Source organism: Streptopelia decaocto (genome assembly GCF_964273445.1).
Source record: "Streptopelia decaocto genome assembly, chromosome: 23".
In the NCBI taxonomy this organism is placed as follows: Eukaryota; Metazoa; Chordata; class Aves; order Columbiformes; family Columbidae; genus Streptopelia; species Streptopelia decaocto.
Window position 1 is genome coordinate 3410546 of NC_138678.1, and position 23515 is coordinate 3434060.

At 54.0% G+C, this 23515-nt stretch overlaps 2 protein-coding genes across 3 annotated transcripts; both read right to left on the reverse strand.

The window, feature by feature from the left end:
• Nucleotides 1–449: 449 nt before the first annotated feature.
• Nucleotides 450–2483, reverse strand: EVA1B (eva-1 homolog B). The gene is made up of 3 exons (XM_082071672.1): nucleotides 2384–2483; nucleotides 1241–1352; nucleotides 450–1168 (listed from the first exon to the last, which is right to left on the reverse strand). Exons 2-3 carry the CDS (start codon nucleotides 1305–1307, stop codon nucleotides 771–773), a joined length of 465 nt encoding a protein of 154 aa, XP_081927798.1. The 5' UTR covers nucleotides 1308–1352; nucleotides 2384–2483; the 3' UTR covers nucleotides 450–770.
• Nucleotides 2484–5278: 2795 nt separating this feature from the next.
• On the reverse strand, nucleotides 5279–23005 carry STK40 (serine/threonine kinase 40). Of its 2 annotated transcripts, XM_082071648.1 has the most exons (12): nucleotides 22911–23005; nucleotides 17642–17754; nucleotides 16329–16448; nucleotides 15514–15599; nucleotides 14914–15057; nucleotides 14046–14273; nucleotides 13177–13229; nucleotides 10991–11106; nucleotides 8275–8419; nucleotides 7816–7935; nucleotides 6892–6976; nucleotides 5279–6312 (listed from the first exon to the last, which is right to left on the reverse strand). In XM_082071648.1, the coding sequence occupies exons 3-12, from the start codon at nucleotides 16438–16440 to the stop codon at nucleotides 6094–6096; spliced, it is 1308 nt and encodes a 435-aa protein (XP_081927774.1). In that variant the 5' UTR covers nucleotides 16441–16448; nucleotides 17642–17754; nucleotides 22911–23005; the 3' UTR covers nucleotides 5279–6093. The 2 variants fall into 2 exon arrangements, with proteins under 2 accessions (XP_081927774.1, XP_081927773.1); XM_082071647.1 differs by lacking the exon at nucleotides 17642–17754 and having other exon boundaries at nucleotides 22911–22933.
• Between the last annotated feature and the right edge of the window lie 510 nt (nucleotides 23006–23515).

Sequence of the window (23515 nt, forward strand, 5' to 3'; positions counted from 1 at the left end):
TCCCAGGCCGCTGTGCGGAGCCAGGGCTGGGGCAGCGCCGCCTCCTCCAGCTCCAGCCCCCGCACCGTTTCCCAGCCCCAGCACATCCTGGCCTCTGGCCACCAGCGAGGGGCTGGGAGAACATCTGGAAAACATCTGGATCCTGCTGGCGGCGTGGGGGACGGGCCTGGGAAGGAGCTATTTTTATGAATGTGTGGGGAGGGGGCGGTGGGAGCGGGGGCAGGATGCGGCCCAGCCCTGTGGGGAGCAGCCGTGTCCCCGGGGAGCCCCCGCCGCCCTGAGAGCCCGGTGGGAACATCCGCCCGGGCGGTGCCGGAAAGGACCCGGCTAATTATAGTGGGACCGGGCGGGAGGGAATTGATGGGGGAGGCAGCCATGGCCGGACCCCCCTGCACCGCTCGCGGCCCCCCCGGTGTGCAGGACTCCAGGCTGGGTGTAACAGCACCATGTTTGTGGGGCAGAGCCCCACGGCTTACACGGCGTACAGAGCCGCTGTGCCCCATGGGCTGGGCCGCCCTCCCGCGCCGAGCCTGGCGAGCGCTGCCCGGCCTTGGCCTTGTCCCTGCAGCGGCCAGGGCTGCTCGGCTGTGCCAGCAATCGTACCGATGGCTCAAAGTGCAGCGTGTCCCGCAGCGGTGGGGGCCGGTCTGTCCCCAGGGGTGTCCCGGGATAGCGAGCAGCCCCCCATCCTCCCATCTGCGCCCCCCAAGCAGGTCCTGGGGCGGCAGAGCGCTGTCTGAGCTACCGCGGGGAGCCGGGCCGGCGCCGGGTCAGTAGTAGTGGACGCGGCCCAGGGTGCCGGTGCCCAGGATGTCGGGCTGCCCGTTGCGCCAGATCTCGCGGATGATGCGCTCGCGCTCCTCCAGCCGCTGCGCCCGCTCCAGCTCCTCCGCCGAGGCGAACACGTTGACGGCCAGCGCCCCGTCCCCGGCGACGTGGGGCTCCAGCGGGATCTCAGTCACCGGCAGCAGCGACTCGGACGCCGCGCGGTCGACAGTGTCCTCCTCTTCCTCGTCCTCATCGTCATCGTCCTCCTCGTCCTCGCTGAGGTCCCTCGGGGGGCGCGCGGGGGGCCGGCAGGAGAGGCGCAGCACCAGCAGGCACAGGGTCAGCACCAGCCCGAAGCAGACGCCCAGCACGAAGTAGAGCCCGAAGCTCTCCGGGTTGGCTGCGGGGAGAGCAGAGCGGTGATGGATCCCGTGTCCCCTGGGACGTGTTCCCCCCCAGCGCCGGTGCTCACCTCGGATGTGCGCGTACGCGGCCATGCTGTTGCTCAGGAGCTCCATGTCCCGCCTGCGGCTCTCCATCGCCCGGCACGCTCAGCGGCTGCGGGGACAGCGGGTTCTCGGCATCTGCAGGACATGGGGACTGAGCCAAGTGCTGCTGGGGCTGCCCCCCCCGCCCGCTGCTCCCAGACCAGTTCCAGCTGTTTGCTGTGGGGCCCTGTGGCGTGGGGACAAGGACGGTGACTTGGTGCAAAGGCCACCAGGTCAGCGGGGAACGTGACTGAGCTGGGACTGACCCCACAGCTCCCAGGTCCCCAGGTGCTTGAGCCGCCATGGGGTGCATGGATGAGCACCCACCTCCTCCTCCCCACAGACCCAGTGGTCCCAAGCAGCTGAGCGCCAGGCGCAGCCCCTCGCTGCCCCCAGTGCTGCTGTGGGGGCCGGGGCCCTGGGGCGTGGGGCGGGTGTGGGGCAGGGCGGGAGCGATGCAGCGCTCAGCCCTGCCAGGGGACGAGCTCATTTCCCAGAAATGGCTGCACGGAGGGAGGAATGAGGAAAGAAATGCAGAAAATGTGACACATCAGCAGAACCATCCCCGGACAGTCCAGCGCCGCACGTCCTGGGGCCGGGCAGCCCCTCGCCATGGGACACCCCGAAACACGGTCAGCAGCATCCCTGGGGGGCCCTGGTATCGTCCCCATGGAGCAGCCCCACTGCCCGGCCCTGCAAGGGGGATGGCCAGGAGCCGCACGGCCCCGCGTGGGGCTGCAGGGACCCCCGCAGCTCTGCCGGTGACAGGGTGGGGGTCCGGGGCTGCAGCGGCCACAGGGTGTGAGTGAGCTGGAACAGGCGGAGCTGCTGGGAGCTGAACTCCCCAGGCACCCAACCCTGCATCCCAACCACTGCATCCCCGAGCGCTGAGCTCTGCGTCTCCAGGCACTGAGCCCCGTGTCCCCACGCACTGGTCCCCGTGTCCCCAAGCACTGGTCCCCGTGCCCCAAGCCCCATGTCCCCAGGCACAGCCCTGCCGTGAGCCGGGGACAGGGCAGAGCTGTGTCACCCCGCTCTGGCTGTTGGCGCTGGGTGACCCAGGGCGCTGGGTGTCCCTCGGGAGGTCACGTCTACCCCGCGGCCCCGATCCCCGCGCTGGTACTCACCGGGAAGGCGAGCGGCGGCGGGAGCTGCACTTTGGCTGGAGCGAGGGAAGAGAGAGCAAGGTCTGTTTAGCATTAACGCCGCAGCAACAGGAAATAGTTTGGAGGCGGCTGGCGGTCAGCGCTCCCGCCCGAGCCAATGGCAGCCCCGACGCCAGCGCGGCCGCGGCTCGTCCCGCTCCCCCGGGACCCCGCGCTCTGAGCCGCAGGGAACGGGGCCGTGGGGGCCGCGGGGGCTCCAGCCCCGTCCGGCCACCCCAGCGCCTCCCGGGGCCGGATCCCAGCCCAGCTCCCCACGTTGCGGCCTCGGCCGCACGAAGCCTCGTGTGGCACCAGGGCGGGTGCGCGGGGGCTGTGACACGGAGCGAAGGGACCAGGGCGCGTTTAGGGGCATCCCCAGCACCACGGACTTCTGCAGGAATGCCCGTCCGAATAAAATACTCCCATTTTGCCAGTAAAGAAGCCACATCCTATGGAATACCGGTTGGTATAAGACTTGAGAGCCATTAATCAGATTGTGATAAATGTGCACCCGGTACTGCCAACCCTTACACTCTTGACTAACACAGTGGGCAATAGCGTTTATTTTGTTGTCTTAGACTTGGCTTGAAAGATGCTTTTCTGTGTCTACCAGCAGATTCAGAGACCAGCAGCTTTTCGCCCGTGGCAAAGCCCGACCGCTGGACCAAAGATGCAGCTTTGCCGGCCTGTTGCCACGAGGATTTAGGAACAGTCCTGCGTTGTTTGGTAACGTACTGGGGGAATAATTGTTTGGCAATCAGCTGTGACTGTGGTGGCGTTTCCAGAGGCAAAGGGGACAGCGGGTGACTGTGTTTGTGCCACCGCATCAACAAGGACACGGTCGTCCGTCACCTCGCCGAGCGGTGCGGCACCGAACAGCTTAGAAACAGCAACTGACTTCTCACCAGGTAAGCAAGTTTATATATAATGTGTGTGTGTGTATATATATATATATAAATATATATATATAATATTTCATATATATAATATTATATATACGATGTATAATATATAATACATTATATATAATATATAAAATATATATTATATTAAAAATATATTATATATAATATATAATACATTATATATAGTGTATATAAAATATATATTTTCATATATATATTATATATATACAATGTATAATGTATAATGTATAATATATATAGTATATATAAAATATATATTATATATGAAATATATAACATATAAAATATATATATTATATATATCTACAGACTCTAAATGTGCTCTTGGAAGAGATTCTGGCTTCACGAGGGTCACCTATCAAACACAGGCAAGCAATACTGCAGCTGTAGAAGCCGTCGTAAAACCCGGGGAGGTGTCAGCAATGCACCGTAGGGCTCAGCGACGGCACAACCTCAATTTGTACCGGGAAACTGTCAACCTGCTGAAACTGCAAAGGGCCGGTGTGTCCTGATTGCACAAACCCACGGGACAGCAACCGTGAGACGGTGCGCGCTTGTCATCTCCTCCTCTTTTAGACCCTTGGAAGCCGCACAGTCACTTGAGTCTGGCTTTAAAATACATCTCAGACTGTTGGGTCGTGTCCTTTAGCTGAAGTTTGCTCGTGATACGCTAAAAGGATTATCTAAATGCATTATACAAATGTCTAAGCAGCGATCAGGTTTTCTGTAGAACCGCTGTTCTTTTCCTTTCCTGCATCCAGGCTTGTGCACCTCTGTAATAAACACCATCTCGTCCCTGTGTGCTACCGTTTGGAACAGCCCCCAGCGCCCCCGTCCCCACGCGCCCCCCACCACTCCCGCAGGCTCTCGGTATGAAGTTTTATTGCCAACATGCAGGAGTAGTTTGGATGTAGTACAAAAATAATGTCTTTATACAAATTTTTTTCCTCTTTTTTTTTTCTCTTTTTCTATTTTCTTACAACCGGCTCCTTCCCGCCACAGCCCCACACCCCCCACACCGCCCCCCTTCCAGTTCGCTTTAATACACGGGTGAGTGACTGGCGACGAGCGGTGCGCAGGAATATTGGGTATGATATAGCCTTGCAGAGTCCCCAGAATATTGCTTTAACTTTGGGAAAATAAACAAACCAACCAACCACCCCCCACGCAATAAAGAGGTGGGAGCGAGACAGGAGAAAAGCAGATGGAGATGGTGCTCAGGGCTGCTCTGGTGGCACGGGGGGCGATGGGGACACAGGACAGACCTACCGTCTTCCAAATAAATAAGGCTAAGATCAGGCTATTGGCTCAGCTGGCTGGGGGTGCGACTGTTCTGGTCTGTATTAGTGTTCACGATTCCCTGGCCATGGGGAGTCTGCAGACAGGACTAATGCCCAACGCTGCCCAGGAGGTTCAGGTCAATCCCTGCGTCCCCACAAAGTCACCAGGAGGGTGGCCCAGGCTGGAACCGGCCCCAGCCCGGGGCAAGAGACGGCAAATGCTACAAATGGATCCGCTACTCGCTCCCTGCCCTCCCGCCCCCAAAAAGCCGAGGCTACAGCAGCTTTTCCCAGCCCCGCTCCCATTTCCTCGTGCCGAGCGATGCTGGAGCGGCCGCGGGGCTGGGGCACCGCGAGCCCTGGGACGCTGCGCGAGAACAGTTCATCTGGCAAGACAGGCATCCAGTTCAGAAAATGAGGCTCAGAAACAATCGTTCCTGTTCTCAGCGCAGGCAAACACTCTCCCGGGGCATCGGGTGACGAACCGGGACGTCCTTCTCCCGCCTCAGCGCCGCACGAGGTTGGGATGGCAAGAAAAGCTGGGGAACAAATACAGTAGAGACTTCAGCCAGCCCCTTCCTAATTCTAGGCAGATTATTTTGGGAAGCTTTTTCACATTATAAATCATATATTATGTCTGTACCACAACTGAAGTGTGAAAAGGCTAAAAATCAGAATTAATGCAATTTTAACTGCACCTTAGATAAGCTACTGAAAAAATAAGATTAAATCATATATCCTTACGAAACTAAAAAGAATCAGTGAAAGGTGGGAAAGAGGTCAGAGGCCGCGCTGGGCCGAGTCCTGCAAAATCTTGGAACTGTGGAGCAGACGCGATCTTTGCGGCGAGTGCGAGGACGGCCCTGGCCCGAGGGGCGGCTGTTTGTGCCACAGACAGAGGCCCCGGAGCGCTGCAGCCCGCGCGAGGCCACCACGGGTTGGCCAACACAGCCAAACCAGGTGGTACGTTAAGGACAGAAAAAGATTCGATACGGATGAAGGGAAGTGGGAGGTTTCAGGAAATTCTTCCTTTCGAGAAACCCTGATAAATCTAAGCTTATTCAAACCATATGGAGCAAACGCAATCAGCCGACTCCGTACGGCACAGCCGCGACTCCTGTGCCAGCAAACCAGCTTCACCCCGGGTAGTCTTCTCCTTCCCCACAGGCTTTGCTCGATCCAGAGAACAGCATGGTTAAAAAGACAAGAGAGGTAGATTACAGTCATGATTAAAAGCAGATTAGTCATCTAGGCTTCGATTTAAAAAACAGATTCCAGAAGATGCCAAGAGGTTGCTGCTTCCAAAACTAGCTTTTTCAAAAGTCTTCTCCCTCCAGAGCGCGTGTGAGTGCGTGTCCCCGGACAGAGCTCAGAAGAATTGCTACATTAATCTCCACCACAGGACACGGGTATTGCTGTTGGGCTGTAGTAGGTGACGCGAAGGCAGGCTGCAGGACAGCGCTTGTGCTCTCGGGTGCGCGGGCAGCTACTTCCGAAGGTACCTCTGGGCCAGGATGGCCGCGTCCAGCGGGTTCATGGGCTGCGCGTCGTGGCCCAGGCGTCGCACGGGGGGGATGTTCCCAAACTGCCGCTTCTGTAGGAAGCTCTTGGCCTCATGCAAGGTGTTCTTCTCCTCAGCCAAGAGCAGCTGCTGCCTCATGTAGTTCTCGAACTCGTACTGCGAGCACTCCTCCGTCACCTTCACCTGCCAGAGAAACACGTCAGAGCCACAGCAAAAGCCCCGCAACTCCCCTCCGATGGCCCTGAGCTACCACGGGATAACCACAGGCTTCACACAAGAACGGGACCTGCTGCCAGACGTACAGGCAGGACTCCCCGCGAGCCACCAGAACGGAGGTCGGCAAACCTCATGGCTCTGTCCTGCTGTGGCTCATCCCAACCCTGTCAGATATTCCAGGGCTGCAGCTGTTTGACCCCACATCTCACACCCCCCAGCCCAGCGGGGGGATTTCTGACGGCAACACGGGCTGCGGCGTCGCAGCAGATGCTCCTCCAAGGCTGTCCCCAGGCAGTGAGGTCACCGCGCGCCACTTCCAACACTGGCAAGAAAACAGGATGTTTGCTCCCACCGTAGAGCTCAGGGGGAGCCCGAGCCAACACCGCTCCCTTCTCCCGGCACACGGGACGTCCCAGCTGCTCACAGAGGAGCAAGTGGCTCCTCGGCCTGCCCGGGGCCACGAGGAGCTGCCATCGCTTTCCATTACAAGGCAGACTTGGCACAGCAGCACAGAAAAGCCATTCCGTGGAAAGGAAGCAAACCTACCTCCTGAGGGTTTTCAGGGTTAGCCACTTGGTCGTCAATGTCCGGCACGACTTGCAAAGGGCCGCTCAGCGAGGACATGGATTGCCTGGGAGAGAGGACAGCGTCACGGAACGGAGCACAGCCCCTGCTCCCCACCCTCACCATGTTAAAATCCCCAAAAGCTGCCTTTTTTTTTTTTAATTATTTTTTTTAAACAGGATGTGGAACTCTTAACTCTTGCACAGGTAGGACAGAAAACAGACGCAGCTCCAAAAATCCCAGAGCTCGCCACTGACTCGACAGGCAGCAGACGTCTGCCCAGGCACACTGCGCAGCACAGACAGAAGGTCACGGGGCTGACACGAGAGGGGCCGCACCGAGCAAACGCCGCCAGGATCCGCTCCTGCTGGAGTCTGCTACTGGAATCTCAGCCCAGTTGGTTCACATCAGCCCTGGTCAGATTTACTCTCAAAAGAGATCCCCCGCCCTACACGTGTAGCGTTCCCACCTGTGATGGCACCTCTGCTCTTCCCCCCTAGAGAGCTCATGCCCAGTTTTACCTAATGAATGATGCAGCACTAATTACAAGCTTGCAGGAAGTGTCTGCATATGGCTGCGTCTGTTTGTACATGTGAGATATTCCTGATCAGCTGCCTTTCTTTAAAAATCAAATCTGGGGAGCAAGAGGGTGGAGCAAGACCCCCCTCTACCCCAGGCCTGCCTTGTGATGTTATTGCTCTACAGACTCCAACCCTGGTCACAACGACAAGCACTCTGGCTGCATCCATCAGCAGACATCAACGGTCGAGACACAGGATTTAAAGACTTTTCTGCAGTTCTCCCAGATCACCGTCTGGTGTCCTGTTTGGCAGCAGGCTGCTGGCTGCAGCTGGAACAACACAGCCTGCGGCCAGAGACGCCCTGTCCTGTCCCTCCTGCACATACCACGAGGCTATGATGGAGCTGAGAGAATCCAGCACTTCCGATGCCGTCAGACGCTGCTGTGGGTCCAGGACCAACAGTTTTCGGATCAAGCACACAGTGTTTTCTGAGACCCGTCCATCCCTGGGAGAGAGCGCGTGGTGAGGCAATGCCCGAGGCAGCAGCAGGACACGCGGTCAGCACAGTCAGGAGCCGGTGGAGCCACCATCACCCTGACCCAGAGAGCCCAGGATTAACTGAGGGCTGGTCCCTTGTCCCTGCAGCATGGGGCCCTTCTCACCTTTCTCCCAGCTCCACTACGGCTTCCTTGGTGTCTACTGCACACTGTCTCTGTTCTCATTACTCCTGCGACCCTCAGGGGCTTGGACTGAGCCCCTCCAGCTCCGGCTGCCCCCGTAGGACCCAGAACACCGCCCACGCATGCACCAGGAGAAGGGGCTCCCTAGTGCGGGCTGTACTCACTCAGGGATGGTGTACTCGGCAGCCTTGATCTTGCGGAAGAGCTCCTGAGGTATGCTGTCGTAGAAGGGGAACTGGCCGTAGAGCATGGTGAACAGCACCACGCCCAGCGCCCACATGTCACTGGGCTTTCCGCGGTACGGCCGTCCTGCGGGGGGACAAGGGCAACCGCCTTTAGGACACTGCTCACCCCCACAGCCCGCCGGCAATAAAGGCGCTGATACAACGATCTTTTTTTCTAAACATTAATCAAAACCGCCCAAGACTTCCTATTGCAGGACACTAAGAACCTCTTTCAAAGGCAGACTGTTCATCTCCGCACAGTTGTCCTCCCTTCCCCTCCGGAGCAGGGCTATCCCAGCTGAATGGCTCGGATGGGATCTAGAGCATCGAGTGAGCAGAACACCTCGCTGCAGCTCCAGCACGACCTGGGATCTGCTCGATGGAGACGCTGCTTTAAAGTCCCTCCAAACACGTGATAAGTCAGCAAACAGCGGCGTACGCAAGGGTCAAAAAATTGAACTCCAGTGCTGTACCACGGCATAGGGCTGGGGGAATGACTTCCTCTGACTCACACAGTGAGTCACTGCTGCAGCATTTGTTATTTGTACTAATCATTCTTTACTTTATATGCTTAAAAAAAAGGCACCTCTCTCTCCTCCTCCAGCTTTTCCTGCGGTGACATTTCAGCAGCCATAAAATGCAAGCCACCTCTGAGCACAAGACAGCCTCTCCTAGAGACCTAAAACAATGATTAATTCTTCAGGCGTTTTAGCTTCCTCTTGCACCGGAGCATCAGCAAACAGACAGAGGGATGCTCAGAGTCTGAGGGCGGTGGTGAAGCCTGGTATGGCCTCAAGTAACTTTCCCCTCGATGCTTGGAGGGGAACTGCAGACTGAGTCATTTTGGAAGAGCGTTTTCGAGCGCACAGATCGGGTGCAGACGCCCCACGGGGAAGGGCTGTTCGCAGAGATGTCAGAGCCGTAGTGACTGCACCCGAAGGTGGGTGCAGGTGGCGCTGCCGCAGGACACGGAGCTGTGACCATGGCTGCTCCACGCAGGGTCTCCAGCAGCCTCAGCTGTCACTGAGAGCCCGTTCAGTGCCCTGCAGCGTGCGGCTGACAGGCTGGTCCATCCAGCAACAAGGGAGCCCTTAGAAGCAAGGTGGGCACCTGTGGCTGAGCTGCGCTGGGTGACAGGGCTGACATCCAGCACAGAGCGGCGTCCTGGACAGGAGCAGCGCCGTGCAGCCCTCACCACACAGCAGCCACTCGAACTGCAGCTGCTCCAAGCTCCTGCAAAGCAGTTGGCTTGTATCATCCAGCTGGTTGCAGGGGCCTCAGGATATCCTGCAGAACAGGAAAAGCCTGCAAAAAAACACACGTTCCACCTCCCCGCCTGCCCCTACTCCCTTCCTGGCTCAGTCCTGCCCAGAGGGAAGCAGCCTCAAACCTGCCTGGCACATCATGACAGCAGAGCTCAGCTGCATGTATCGCTGCTGTCTGGAAACCTGACAACAAACTCATTGAGGGGAGCCCACAAGGTTTGGAACTTTCAAGACTGGCTCCATCTGGGAGCACTTCTCAAATACAATAGCTTGGGAGACCAAAACCAATAACTCAGATATCCAGCAGGTGTTGTCAGTATTCCAGATGTTATCCTCGCACAAACAAATGTGATACGCACATCAGCAAGTGGTGCTGCCCAGTGAACTGATGGCTCGTCCAGAGAAGCTGGTGCCGGTGACCTGCTGTGCGGTTTTCAGCAGTTTCCACCGTCCAAACGCGAGCGGGGCCTGCGGATGATGACCCTCGGCAGGCGGGAAGCACTGAGATGAGCTTGGAGTGTGTCCTGCAGTTCAGCTCCATCCACAGGGAATGTAATCTGTGCTCACCAGGAGCACTCTGCAAGGTGAGCTAATATACAGGGACTCCAGTCTATGCAGACTTACAGAGATGCTTCACATGCACCATCCCAACTGTAAACGCACCTTTCAACACCCTTGTCAAGCTCCCTTGGATGAGAGCAAAAAAACCCTCCAAAACACTCCCAAAACGATGTCCATGTCTGTTTCTGAAAGCCCCATGCACTGGAAACAGTTAAAAGGTGGGAGAGCATTAGAAAAAGCTGTTGTTTGCCAGACTTCTGCTTAAGGCCTCTCCTGGAGACAAGGTACAGCCCAGACTGCTGCTCTGGCCTGCTGGGACCATCCCGTTATTGTTCACTAACTCTTCTCAGTCAGCCCAGAGGGTCAACGTTTCCCTTCTGGAACCCAACAGCAGTTGCAGCAATTGCTCCTTCAAGTGCACAGCCTCGAATAAACTGACATTATGGTGGGATTTGGACTGGTTGCCTCTTAGGCCCAGGGATTTACCTGCAGCTTAAGTGAAGCCTCAGGAACAAGATTCAGACGTGGGAAATGGAACATTTTTGTCTGCAGTCAGAGTTATTTAGGAACAAGCCGGGAGCTTTTAATTAGCTTTGAAGTTGAGAGTAGCCTTAAGAAAAAAGTTACACTCACTTGTTTCCTCCATACTTTCCCAGATGGAAAAAAAACAGGCCAAGTCTCATAATTGGACCCTAATTAAGAGGCTCTCACAGAAGGCAAGTTACATATGGGAACAGAACTAGGTGGTTTTCATTTAATGTCAAGAGGCACAAAGAAATGAGGCAAGTGTTAAGTGTGGGGGCTGTGAAGACCCCGAGGGGATCACCTACCGCTGAGCACGTCGGGGCTGATGTAGGCAGGGCTCCCGCGCTGGTCCTTCAGCAGGTCGTCTTCACTCACCAGGTGCTTCCCCAGACAGAAGTTTGTGATGGTTATTCGATGAGTCCTGGGGAGAATCAGAGCACACCAGTGAACACGGGCCATCCCACAGCACCACGCAGCACCAACAGAGCAAGCCAGCGCCAAAACGGAGGTGTGCGTCTACAGGGCTTTTTAGGAAAGCTTGAAGTGCTGGGCGAAGACAAGTGGAGCTGTAAGATCAACTCCATCCCCACAGGGAGGGATTCCACACCTGCCACACTCGTACGGGAGAAATAAGGGATTATTTTACAGCTATGAGAACATGAATTCAGTTAGTCAAAATAACCAAGAAGTATTTCCAGCAAATCTAACAGACAAGTGAAATAAAACCAAGTGTGAGTTGGCAATGGAGGGTTGATTATTAAGACAGACAGACTTGTGTTTAATAAGTGTTAGATTCAACTGTCAAGAGACTTCCCGGGCTGAATAACAATCTGTAGGATTTGGTAGAGATTTAAAAGACTAAGCGTTCTGAAGGACACAAAAATGTTCGGGGTTGCTCGGTTTTATTTAGTCACTGCAATTTGATCTAATCTGTAATCATCCAACTTCTGCACTGGCTAACTGGAAACATGCAAGGCTTTTAACGGCCACATCTCGCAGGGGACAGCGAGGGATACTGGTCAGCCCAGGGTGCACCGTGCCTGGCTGGACCCTGCAGTGGTAAGCAGTGATCTCCACTCCCCCACCAACAGGAGATCTGGCAGGGCTGGAACAGAACAAACATTTCTGATCAGCCCAACTGGCTGCTCCTCTCCATGGTGATCTATTCTTACGCCTCACCCACCCTTTCACATGACTCACTGCTGTAGAGGCTACAGTTTTCCCTCAAAGTTGATGGTCTTGCTAGTAAAAAGTAAAAACATTGCACATAATGCATTCCCAAAGCTTCAAATCCCTCCCCGTCCTGCTGGTGGGGGACAGAAGGGAAGCTCTGGCTGGAGCCTTTAAAGCAACAACCTTTGTCTGCCTCTTCCTAGCAAGGAGAGTCCAAGAGGCAAGCAGAAGAGATTGATCTTAAAGCAGCTTGATAGAAATGTCTTAAAACAATGTACAGGTGGCCCTGCAAGGCTCTAGCTGTTGCGGGCATGTGTTGGGGAACCAAGAAGTTCAACCTCAGGAGGTAAAATGTTTGTTTTCAAACAGGATTAAGGAGGAGAATAAAGCAAGCTGTGACCAGAGTGAACCTGCATGTGTCATACAGACTCTGGAAGCCTGCAGACCTAAAGCCTTCCAGTTCTTTATTCGCTTTACACAAGACCAGACCAGTGTGAAAAGAGAATGAATTCCACCCATTCTTGCAGTGAGTGCAAAATGTTTGGCCAGAAACACACCACTGGACACAGCAGAGCATCTGAACTGGAGCTGGCATGGCAACCAGGTAACTGCATAACCCAAGATGACTAAAAACCTGCAGGGAGCCCCGAGGGAGCGCAGGTGACCACCCGCTGGCCCTGCCCCACTGCGCCGGGGGGCTGGTCCCCCATCCCACACAGATCGAGGAGACGGTGGACATGGGTACTGCGTGAACTGCGCCTTGCACCAAACCAGCTACTGGGAACAAGGAAGCTGTTTGAAGCACAAATGCAGACCAGACAGAAGAACTTTTGTTTAGACAAGTAAATATTTTACTGCTAGTAAAAACACAGCAGTGCAACAGGCAAGGGTTTAACACTGCTGTGATTATAGTACACACTGCAGCGCTGGGAATTCCTCTGGCACAGCGGAAAGTGAATTATGTGAACAGAACTACTCACCACGTTTTAATTCTTTTAAAGTATTTCTCTTGCACGTTTCTGAATTACCATAAAATGTCGTTTTATGGCATGAGAACCCCAAAAGAAGTGCTGGCATGGGGTCATTAAGCTTGGTGGAAGACCGAACTATCTAGGTTGGGCTTAAGTGATTTCTGGAGATTCGCTCATATAACTTTGAACTGGATTTGTATTTTTGGGCAGCCTGCTTCCATTTCCCTCGCCCTTCTCACACGAGAGCACTCTCACCAAGCGCTGCCTCCCATTGTGTTTCTAACAGAAATCTGCTTCGGGGAAGAAACAGAAGACAACGGCCAGACCAGCAGCTCTCCAGCACTTACCTTTTGTTTAGCACCATGTTTCCTAGTTTCAAGTCTCTGTGCACAATATTTTTCTGCAAAATAGATAATAGTATAATATGAGAAAAAGTGTATATGTTATACAAGTATAAATTTGATTCTTGGACAAAGGCACTAAGTATCTTTTGAAATTGTGTCATCTTCATTGTCAGAAATAACCTCGATCACGGGTTCAGGTCGGGCTGCATCCTGGGCACTTGGTGCACTTCATTTTTGGTTCTGGGCAGAAGGACAGAACAAGCAAATTCGCTCCTTTGAACACAAAGACAGAGTTGACTGAAACTAAGAGACCTGAAACTCAAGTGTCCAGGCTCAGCCGGACCAATACAACGAGCGTTCCCTCAACAGACAGACGTGTCGCTGCTCTGCCAAGGGCGGGTGTCCCTCGTCACAGGTTAAGAAGTCAAACATCAGCAGAATCTATTTGTGCTACACTAATTTCTAGCTTATTGATCTCAAACTTGTAGCTTGAGGTTCTGATCTCAGAAATCAGTTGTTAGGTGGTGATTTATTTGGCTTCAAAAGGAAAGAGCCTCAAGTGTTTCCTGCATTTGATCAGCCTCTGCTCCCCACCAGCCCTTTCCAAGGCCGGGAACGCTGCGGTTCACCCGTCCAGCTGGCCCCTCTCCACAGTCAACAAATGCCACGTTATCAACGCAAAACTTGAGGGGAGGGAACACTTTTGTATGGCTTGGGCATGAGGTCTAATGTAGAGCCCTGTCACGGGGACACAGCTGAATTACAGCCTCTGTAACTTCGCCGCTGCCTGCACAAGCCAGCTCTAAAACATCCGCTCTGCTAACGGGGGAAAGCCGAGCCTTCCAGCACGGAAAGGATCACAAAGATCTTACCTTATGTAATGCTTCTACCACTCGTACCACATCATAAAATATCACTACTGTCTCCCGCTCGCTCAGTCTCTTCTCTTTAATGACATAATGCTGCAGATTGATCAGATCTGCTGTTTTGTCACTGAAATCATGAGCGCAGAGACAGTCCAACACAAGACAAATGCGCTTCTTCATTTTTCTGACCATTCTGTTGGCTTCTAGATCTTCTATAATTTCACAAGCTCGGTCCTACCGGGAGGCAAACAAATGAGCAATAGTTCAGGGAAGCTATCTGGGCACATGTACTTACACACAGAGCACTAGAGAATAAATAACTACCTGGTGATCTCAAAATAAGCAAATGCAATCATAGCGCTTGATCTTTGCCCTGAGTTGGGATTTCAAAAAGAAATTACTTGATCTCTACTTAAAGCAGAGAGAGAAAGTCTGTGCTGTTTGGCTATACGTGCCTGTCAGCACTGGTACTGTTCATACAAACACAGACACCTTGAGATAGAACCCAGCTCTTCCGTAACATTAAACAGGACATGGCTGAGCTGGACATTTGGCTTATTTAAGATATAGTACAGATGGCTTCAAGTGAAAAGCCCGCCAAGAAAATTTAACCAGCCAGAAAGGCAATCCTGACATCCAAAGAAGTAATTCCCATCAGCCCATCACACCTGTGAGCAGCTCTGAAGGTGTTAACGGCAGCGCAATTCACTCACACGAGACACTGATGCACACACTGACGAGTTTAACTTGCTGAAATCGTTTCTTGGGCATTAGTCCCCTCTTACAAGTCACCATAAAACAGCAGAGAGACTGGAAAGCACAAATTCCATTCTAAAGGGTGTTCTATAGGCACAAATTCATTTTCTAGCGGTACCTGGAAGAGCCCGTGATGGTGAACCACTCCCTCCTGGTTGTGGAGCAGGGAAAGGAGAGAATACTCTGTGTGCAGCAGCATCTTGCCCTGTCGTTCCTCCTGGGTCTCTATGCCTTTATCACCCCTTTCTTCTAAGGTGAGAATCTTCAGAAAAAGGAAAATACCTTTACAGCTCCCAGAAGAAAACCAAATGCCCCCCAAGCTCTCTCATGGGAGGGTTTCATATGTGTTTAAGAGCTGATGTAACTGCTTTGATGTTTGCAAGCCTGACACAAGCCCGTCTGAGCTGACCCCTGCGCAGAACGCGCAGCACGAGCTCGGGAACACGCAACAGCGGCTCAGGTGGCTCTGTGCAAATATCCCAGGTGATTTTTCTCGGTGCATCCACCCCCATTTTGGGCACCGCAGCAGATCAGAGGGCTCGGCTCAGGGCTAATCTCCAGACCAGATCTACGCCTGGCAGAACTGCCCCCGCCGAGGGGAAGTTCCAGCAGCCGTTTCCGACAGCGCAGCGGTTCAGCTGCAGCACACGCCACCGCGAGCGCTCTGTCCTGACAGCCAAAGAGCCCTGAAGATCTGGGAGCCCGGCAGTTCGCTTACCTTCAGCTGATAAAAGTCATCTGTCCCATCCTTTCTTGCCAAACACTGAACAATACTTGGCACGGGGGAGTTACCTAAACGTGGACCTAACAGCACAAAGCAAAACCAGACTTGTTTTCCTTTAAGCAGCAATGACTAATTCAGTGTTACATCAGTATGCAAGTGTCACGCAGTTTACATTAGTTTAAACCAAGTTCCTTTTTTTCAGGAGACTAAGTGCATTTCCACAAATTATGATCTAAAGGAAAAAATGGTATCGAACCCTGAAACCTTTTTGGACAACGTTTCATTTGTTCACTGGGAAAACACTTAAAAGCCCACACATGGCACAGCTGTTTTCAGAAATGGGAATTTCTGCATGCCTGAACCATGGAGCTTTTCCATTTACCAGCAACACCCGTGGCAACTGCCACCAGCACACCTCTGAACCCAGCTGTCCCCTCCGCAGGGACCGCTCCGGTACACGCATTAGTCCAAATTTCGAGCGAACATACAGTCTCTGCTCTTCAGCTTAAATCAATCAGGTTCCAAAACCACCCCTGAATGAATCTGCTCTTTAATAAAGAATGTTGTTAAAAAAAAAATAAAATGGTAAAAGCAAGGGTTCCTATTTATCCTAAAAGCTGCGCCTGCCTGCTCTGTTAGTACTGCAGATCTCCTGGGTTTGAGGGCTGCTACATCAAGCGAGTCGCACTCCCAGCTAAGACGCTAAATTACACATCTGCTTTGCCTAGTTTTATACTGCCTTTTATTTTCAGTTTTGCAATCGGTAGCTACCTCAAAAACCGAAGAAGAAGAAAACGCTCCCTGCTTACCTAGGATAAAAGGGCCCGCTCTCTTGGCATTAGTTCCAGAAATCCCAGTACAAAGAGCTTTTGCCTTAGCGGATGTTTCCCCAGCTCCTCTGTCTGATGCTCGCCGCTTCATCTTGGGCTCTTGAAAGAGAAAGAAGATCACATTTGATGAGCAACAGAGTTAATTTCTTGTGCTATCCCCTGCTTTGTACTGGAAGGCTTTCACCCACTGATGCACTCGTGTCTCTGCCTACTTGTGTTTCTCCAAAAACCTACGGCTCATTACTGATAGACCAGTTGTGGGCTGGAGGCTTAATGCGTTATTGAAGGTATAAATCAGCCTCATTATTCAAAGCAACATGTCCTAGAACAGCTGAGACAAACAGTGGGAACAAGTCAAAATAATGAAAGCTTGTTTTACAGCAAAAACAAGTTTGCAAATCAACATATTCCAAAAAACTCAAAGAAAATGCCCAAGTTACCCTTCTGTACGGGCGTCTGCTGCTCGTTCAGCCTATGGACTCTCGTGGTTCTTCACCGGGCACCACAACCGGCTGAGTTGCTCAGAAGGCTCAAGTCTGTTCCTCAAACAGCCAAGAATGCACAGAACTAACTGACCAGAAAGATGAGCAATATCTTTCACCCTTTCCAGCAAGGGCATTTTTACCTTTTTCCGAGGGGGCGGGGGAGAGGAGGAACCAAGCACAGATCCACTTTCTCTCTCCGAGCAAGTCAAAACCAAACCCTGCTAGTCTTCCCTAGGAGGTTACTACAGCAGACTGGGAAAATATTTTGGGGTTGTACTTATTTGTTTTTAAAAAAGTGCCCGTGTTTCACCACAGAAGAGGCTGATAAATCACAGGCTTTGAATGAAGCTCACCCTGTGGCAGTCCCACCCTCCCCGCGGACACGGAGTGATCTCACTGCGTTCATCCAGCCGGCAGTACCTGTCACCGCCATCAGAGATAGCGAGAGCGACATGGCGAGAAGTCTCACGCGTTCTGCATCCCCACGCTGCCGCCTTCCACCGCCCGTTCGCATCTCAGTGGAGAAGCGTCACCAGGCCCAGCCAGCGGAACAGAACCAAGGCCTGAGCCCCATACGCTCCTCGTTCTGTTCATTCCACATCCCTGATCTAATATTTGACTGTGCCTTACAAAATTCTCTGTTCCTTGCGACACCATCATCCCTGCTGGAAACGTATGAGTAAGATTTCCACTAGAGAAACCCCACTGCACAGAAACTCGGAGATAATGACCGTTGTGCAATCCGAGCTGGCTGGGAATCCCTGGTGCAAACGGCGTTATCGTAAACAACATAATCTGAGGACTCACGTAGTTCAGCATCAACTGTATCTTTACTCTTCTTCCAAACTAGGTTTTCCAACGTCTCAGGAGACAGGAGGCATCACCTTGGAGAAGGCTGGATGGGCGAAAGGTCGAGGACTCTGTAATGCGAAATGAGATACACTTGATGCTGTGGTTCTGGATTATTCTTGATTACGATAACGTGGTATGCACCAAAACTTCTGCAGTGTGAATCATCCATGTTTATTTTGGCTTAGAAAGGGCCTGAATCTCCTGACATCACATGAGAGAATAAAAGGGCTCCTGAAGTTCAGTCCCCAGAGAGTCACGGGCCCTGCACAGCAAGACAAATACAAGCGTCAACGATCTCAAAAGGCAGTTTGTGACACGAGACAGACCCTCAGAGCAGAAACAAACACATTCTCCATCGCAGCCTCCACCACGTGGTACCAGCCTGCCTGTTTTTAACAGGATCTTAAATACACCCAGTTAGCAATAGTGCCACAACAGAATCCTCACCACTAGAAGCAATTTTTAATCAGAGTTAATGCTTAAAGTTTGGACTTGAACAGAACAACTTCTGCAAAAGGCAAAGATGAATACATTGAGTTTTATTCTCATCAAATCTCCACTGTGAGTTAATTCCTCTTTACAATTCATATTTGGCCTCTTAAAAATATAATCCAACTAATTTAACTCAAATTCATTGCTGCTTAATAGCTCATCTGGTCCCAACGCTGCCCGAACCCAACAGAGTCTCCTGCCCTGGTTGGGGCAGCACAGCCCCAGCAGAGCCCACGGGTGAGAGCAACAGCAGCACCGGTCTGAACGGGTACCCGGCTGTCAAAGGCAATCGGTGCCACCCACAGCACTTTCCACCCAACCTCCCTGTTCCGTACTCAGCTCCCACTGCTGGGGCTGCGCGGCGAGGGCAGCAGAGCCCACCAAAAACTCCAGCTGCGCCCGCAGGGTTCACGCGTGAGCACGTCGGGTGCTCTGAGCCTGGAACAAGGGACGGTCAGGTGGAAGGAAGGTCCCAGAGGAAAAGGAATAACACAGGGGGCAGCTGCTGCAACAAGCAGGAAGACTCTTCCCTTTTCTGCACATTGTGTAAGCCAGATCAGAGCAAGGAAACTGGTGAAAAGGGCACGGGTGCCCTTGTGCAAGGTTCCCGCAGAATGAGCGGCCGTCGCCAGGCACGGCGCTAAGAACAAGCAGTGAGCGCAGTCCCACACACAAACTGTTGCACTGAAGCACAGCGGACACTGAAAACAGCCCTAAGCTGGGAATTTCCAACATTTCCATGAGAGCTGGTGAGCATCGCGAGGGTGAAGAGCATCCTTCCAGCCCCTGCAGCGATGCCTCCGTCTACGGGCGGCCCCACAAACAGCCGGGACTTCCCAATTCTTAAAGACTGAAAAAACAAATCATTTTAACATCAGCAGGATCAGTCTGGAGAGAGCACCCAACACTGTGCAAAGAACCAGAACAAAGCCATTTATCTTTTCAAACGCCCCATGCAAAGGACAGGACTGGTAGATACTGATGTGTATCAAACTACACAAACCGAATGAAACCACCCCCGCTCCCTGTCCCACCATCCGCAACACAAACAGTCTCTCTCACGCAGATCATGAAGTTACAGGTCTAGCACAAAAATCCATTACTTAATTTTTATGTGATGCATGCGATACATCAAACATCTTACTGGGGAAGTGTCTAAAGCTTCTTACAGTGTTAGCTATGACTTTAATAGAATTATTAATCAAATAATTTGGAGACCCAGATGTAATGTCATTTAATTATGTAGCTTAAGGAAATCGTCTAATTCCCAAATTACTACATGATGTTCCAGAGCCCAGCAAAGGAAAACAAGAGGAGGAAACTGCCCTTTTGGTCTGAGATTAAAGAACAAAGCAGGTCCCACAGTCCAGCAGCCACAGCTCATAGCTGGGGCAGGGTAAAAAAGGCACCTCTGGGGAGTTACCAGGATTACTCAGCAGCACAGGAACTAGTTTAAGACACCGGAGCAGCTGATACAACCTCTGTGACACTTTCTGTTGTTTTATCTCACAACAAAAGGACAAAATGTATTAGTTGGTGCTGACACTTCCTAGAGAAGGTGTCCGACCCCCGTGCTGCACGTGGCTGGTCCCCGCGAGCCAGGCAAAGGGACGAGCTGGCAGTGGGGAGCAGCAGCAGGTGATGGAGCTCACCAGCATCTGCTCAAGTTCAGGGCTGCTGAGGACACGCTCCTTCTGCAGGAGCTCGTACCCGTTCCAGGACACCTGCCCTGGGAGCCCAGCCGCTGCCAGCTCCCCAAACCTGCCATCACTTCCCACCTGGAAACACCGCAGGTGGAAATGCGGCAGGGCCGGGCAAGACAAATGAATCACCACCGGCTTCCTCCCCAGGCTGGAAAGCTCTGTGGCGGAGAGGAGGCACTGCAGTGGGCCACCTGGGGAAGTGTGGTATTGCTCCATACTTGTGAGTTATCCATCCTAAAAACCTACACGGACACTAATATTAAATGAGTAAAACCTTGATTATGGTCTGGCTTCCCAACACACAAATAAGAAGGTTGGTATCGCTGCAAGAAGCAGCAATCCCGGAGCGTTGCCACACGCCTTCCCCGGGCAAACCTGGCTGGGACAGCTCAGAGCAGAGTCACCGGCACTCGGTTCCATTGGAAAAGGCTCCCGAGAACCGGCGAGCTGGGAGCAGCGAGGCCTGCGGAGAGTCGCTGGCTGTGGCTACAGGGAACATCTGCCGGGCAGATCCCAAGCAAAGCAACCAGGTGGGCTCCCCTCTCTCCGCAAAGTGCTTCAGGAGGTTCACTGTACAAGAGCATTCACTTCACCACGGGCTTTGGAAGTTTAACTGTTCTGTAACAGAGGAGAAATAATTTTTAAACAAGTTCATCAGATGACTCAGAGCCACCAGCGCAGCCCATGCACTGCTGTGCGAGCCCTTCCGGGAAGGGAAGCCTTCTCCAGACACACAGAGCAGCCCTGACTCACAGATTTCTTGGAAACATGCAGAGACTCACTTGAGCTTCTTCCCTAAGCGAGAAGTTTGCTCAAAACCAGACGCAGAGTTTCTCTGACCAAGGAAGAAGGAAGAATCCTGAGAGGCCAGCACAGCACAAGGGGCACCTGGTGAAGTATGAACCCCCCGAGCGAGCCGGGAGACACGAACAGCTCCAGCAGCCCCTGCTGAACCGCCGCTGATGAAACCTCCTTCCTCAGCCCAGCCTGACAATTAATCCCAGGTATGTGAGCAAGGCACAGCCGGCCCAGGAGAGGCCACAGCGCTAAAAGGGACGCCCGTCCACCTTGCCCGCATCCCAGTAGCCCATCTCCAACTTCTCAGGGACTAAAAAGGCGTCCACAGGCCAAGTCATACATCAGGAAAGCAAATTCCTTCCTGGCGCCCCCCACACACATCCGAGGAAACTCTGAAGCACAGGATTCCAGCAACGTAATTACAGTGCAAGGAAGCAACAAGCTGGGCTTTCTTCAAACCCTTCTGATGCATCAGCGCATGAGATAACCAAGGACTCATCTCTGGGAGTTCCCTGCTTGGTTACACAAACACCGGCTCCAGCTTAACCCTTTCACGCTGAAGCACGGGCCACATAGAGCAGGAAAAGCGCCGGCTGTAGCCCAACATCCGCGTGGTGGGGCAGCCAGAGCCGGCACAGCGCGGCAGAGGAGCCGGGAACCCCAACCGCAGCGCGGTGAGAGCGCCCGACCCGCATCCCTCCCGCAAGTCAGGCAGATGGTACCTTTAAAATCACCATCGGGCGAGATGTGTGCTGTATTACGTGATGCTGCTTTTCATTTATAGCTTACGTTACTACACACACTTAATATCCCATAAATCCACTGCAGCAGGACTTTCCTCATGTGCGCAAAGATTATCGCATGACTCACACGTGCTGACACTTTCTTTACAGTGAGGTGTGGCAGCTGGTTTTAAATGACAATCTACTCATCTAGCCCTAACTGGGTAGAAAGAAATACATTTAAGTTATCTACATGTACTGCCATGCTAATATTACTAAAATTTATAGCATGACAGCACACTGACAGTTACCGTAAGCTCACAAATGTGTACTCGACAACAAAAAAAAGACTGTTTCACGTAGACAATTTCAACAGGCATGGAACATTCTCTGGTCTAGCAAGAGCTCCCAGCTGGGAGCTCCAGGAGCCCGGAGCAGCGCAAGGCTCTGCAGACACAGAGCACATCCCTTCCTTGGGCCGAGCACAGTGGGCAGTGCCGGCAAAATCAATAGGGTTGTCCTTAATCAAAGAGCAGCTCAGTACCTACAAGGCTTCCCTCTGTATGGTTGCAGAAAGAGGTGATTCTGTAACAACCTGAGGATAAAAAGCAGCTGAACACGAGGGTGCTCTTAAGTAATATGATTATGGAACCAAACCATCACGATGCCAGAGAGAAACAATGGAAGGATGCAGCACAAACAGTCCAGCGCTGGGGGAACACATCCTGCACCCTGAGCACTGCTGGCCACAGCGCAGGTGTGGGGCTCCCACGGCGGCCGGTGACGGCCCCGGGGGCTCTCAGAGCGGCCGGTGACGGCCCCGGGGGCTCTCAGAGCGGCCGGTGACGGCCCCGGGGGCTCTCAGAGCGGCCGGTGACGGCCCCGGGGGCTCCTGCCGCCTCCTCCTCCCCTCAGGTGAGCTCGCAGGGGAGGACCGGGCAGGTCTCTGCAGCAGCTCCACGGTAACACTTCACGCTCTTACTCATCCCCACTCCGAGGAACAACCTTCGGCGACTCACCGCTGAGCCACACGGGCTCCTCCTCAGCGCACAGCTCCGAAACTACTAAATTAAGAAATCCCTGCCCGGACCGAAAGCAAAATCAGCAGCGAACAGGAGCGTTTCGCTCCCCGGCGAGCCCCGGACCCGCCAGCGCGCCGCGAACGCCGCTGCGCCGTCACCAAACCCCGACCCCAGCGGCACCTCACGGGGGCGAGAACCGCGAAGGAGTTTCCTCAGCGATCCGTGACCCGGTCCCCCCGCGCCCCGAGCGGCCTGCGCGCCGGCCGGCACCCCCGGGAAACGCTCCGCAGAGCGGGCGGCAGCTCCGCGCTGACGCGCCCGAGGCCTCACGGCGCCCCGAGGCCACCCAACAGCCGCGGGGAGCGGCGCCGGGAGCGCCGGCCGGGCCCCCCCCGAGCTGCCGGCAGCGGGCGAGCTCCGCCGGCCCGACCCCTCCCGCCACCCTCACCCGGCGGGACGGGGCCCGACCCCCCCCGGCCCCGCTCACCCATGGCCCCGGGGCCGGCGCGGCCGCCGCCGCCTCCCGCAGCCCCACGCCCGCCCGCGGCCTCCGCTCCGCTCCGCGGCGCCAGCCACCTGACAACGGAAGTGACGCACTCACCCTCCACCGCCCCCCCACCGCCGCCATCCCGCCTCCTGGCGGCCGCCGCAGATATGGCGGCGGGGAAGAGGGCGGCGCTGATTGGCCAGCTGAGCCACCGCTGGCTCTGATTGGGAGAGAGCCCGGGGGCTGGCAGCGGATGTTTGCCACGGCTTTTGATTGGTTGACGAGAGGGAAGCAAGAAGCGAATGCTGATTGGCTGGGACGGGATCACTCCCTCGCTGATTGGCTCCCGCTCCGGCCGGCGCCGGCCGCCAAAGCGGGTTGGTGGGCAGGCGGGAGATTCGAACGCGCTGTGATTGGCGGAGAGGCGGGTCCTTTCCCGCAGTCCCGCTGCCAGCGGCCGAGGCAGCAGAACCTCGGCTCCCGAGCGGGAAGGGAGCCCGTGGGACCCTTGTGCCCCCCAAGCAGCACCCCGAGCTGCTCCCAGCACTGCAGGTGTCCCAGCTCACCCCTGGCTGTGGTGGGGACACGTGGCCCTTGTCACACAC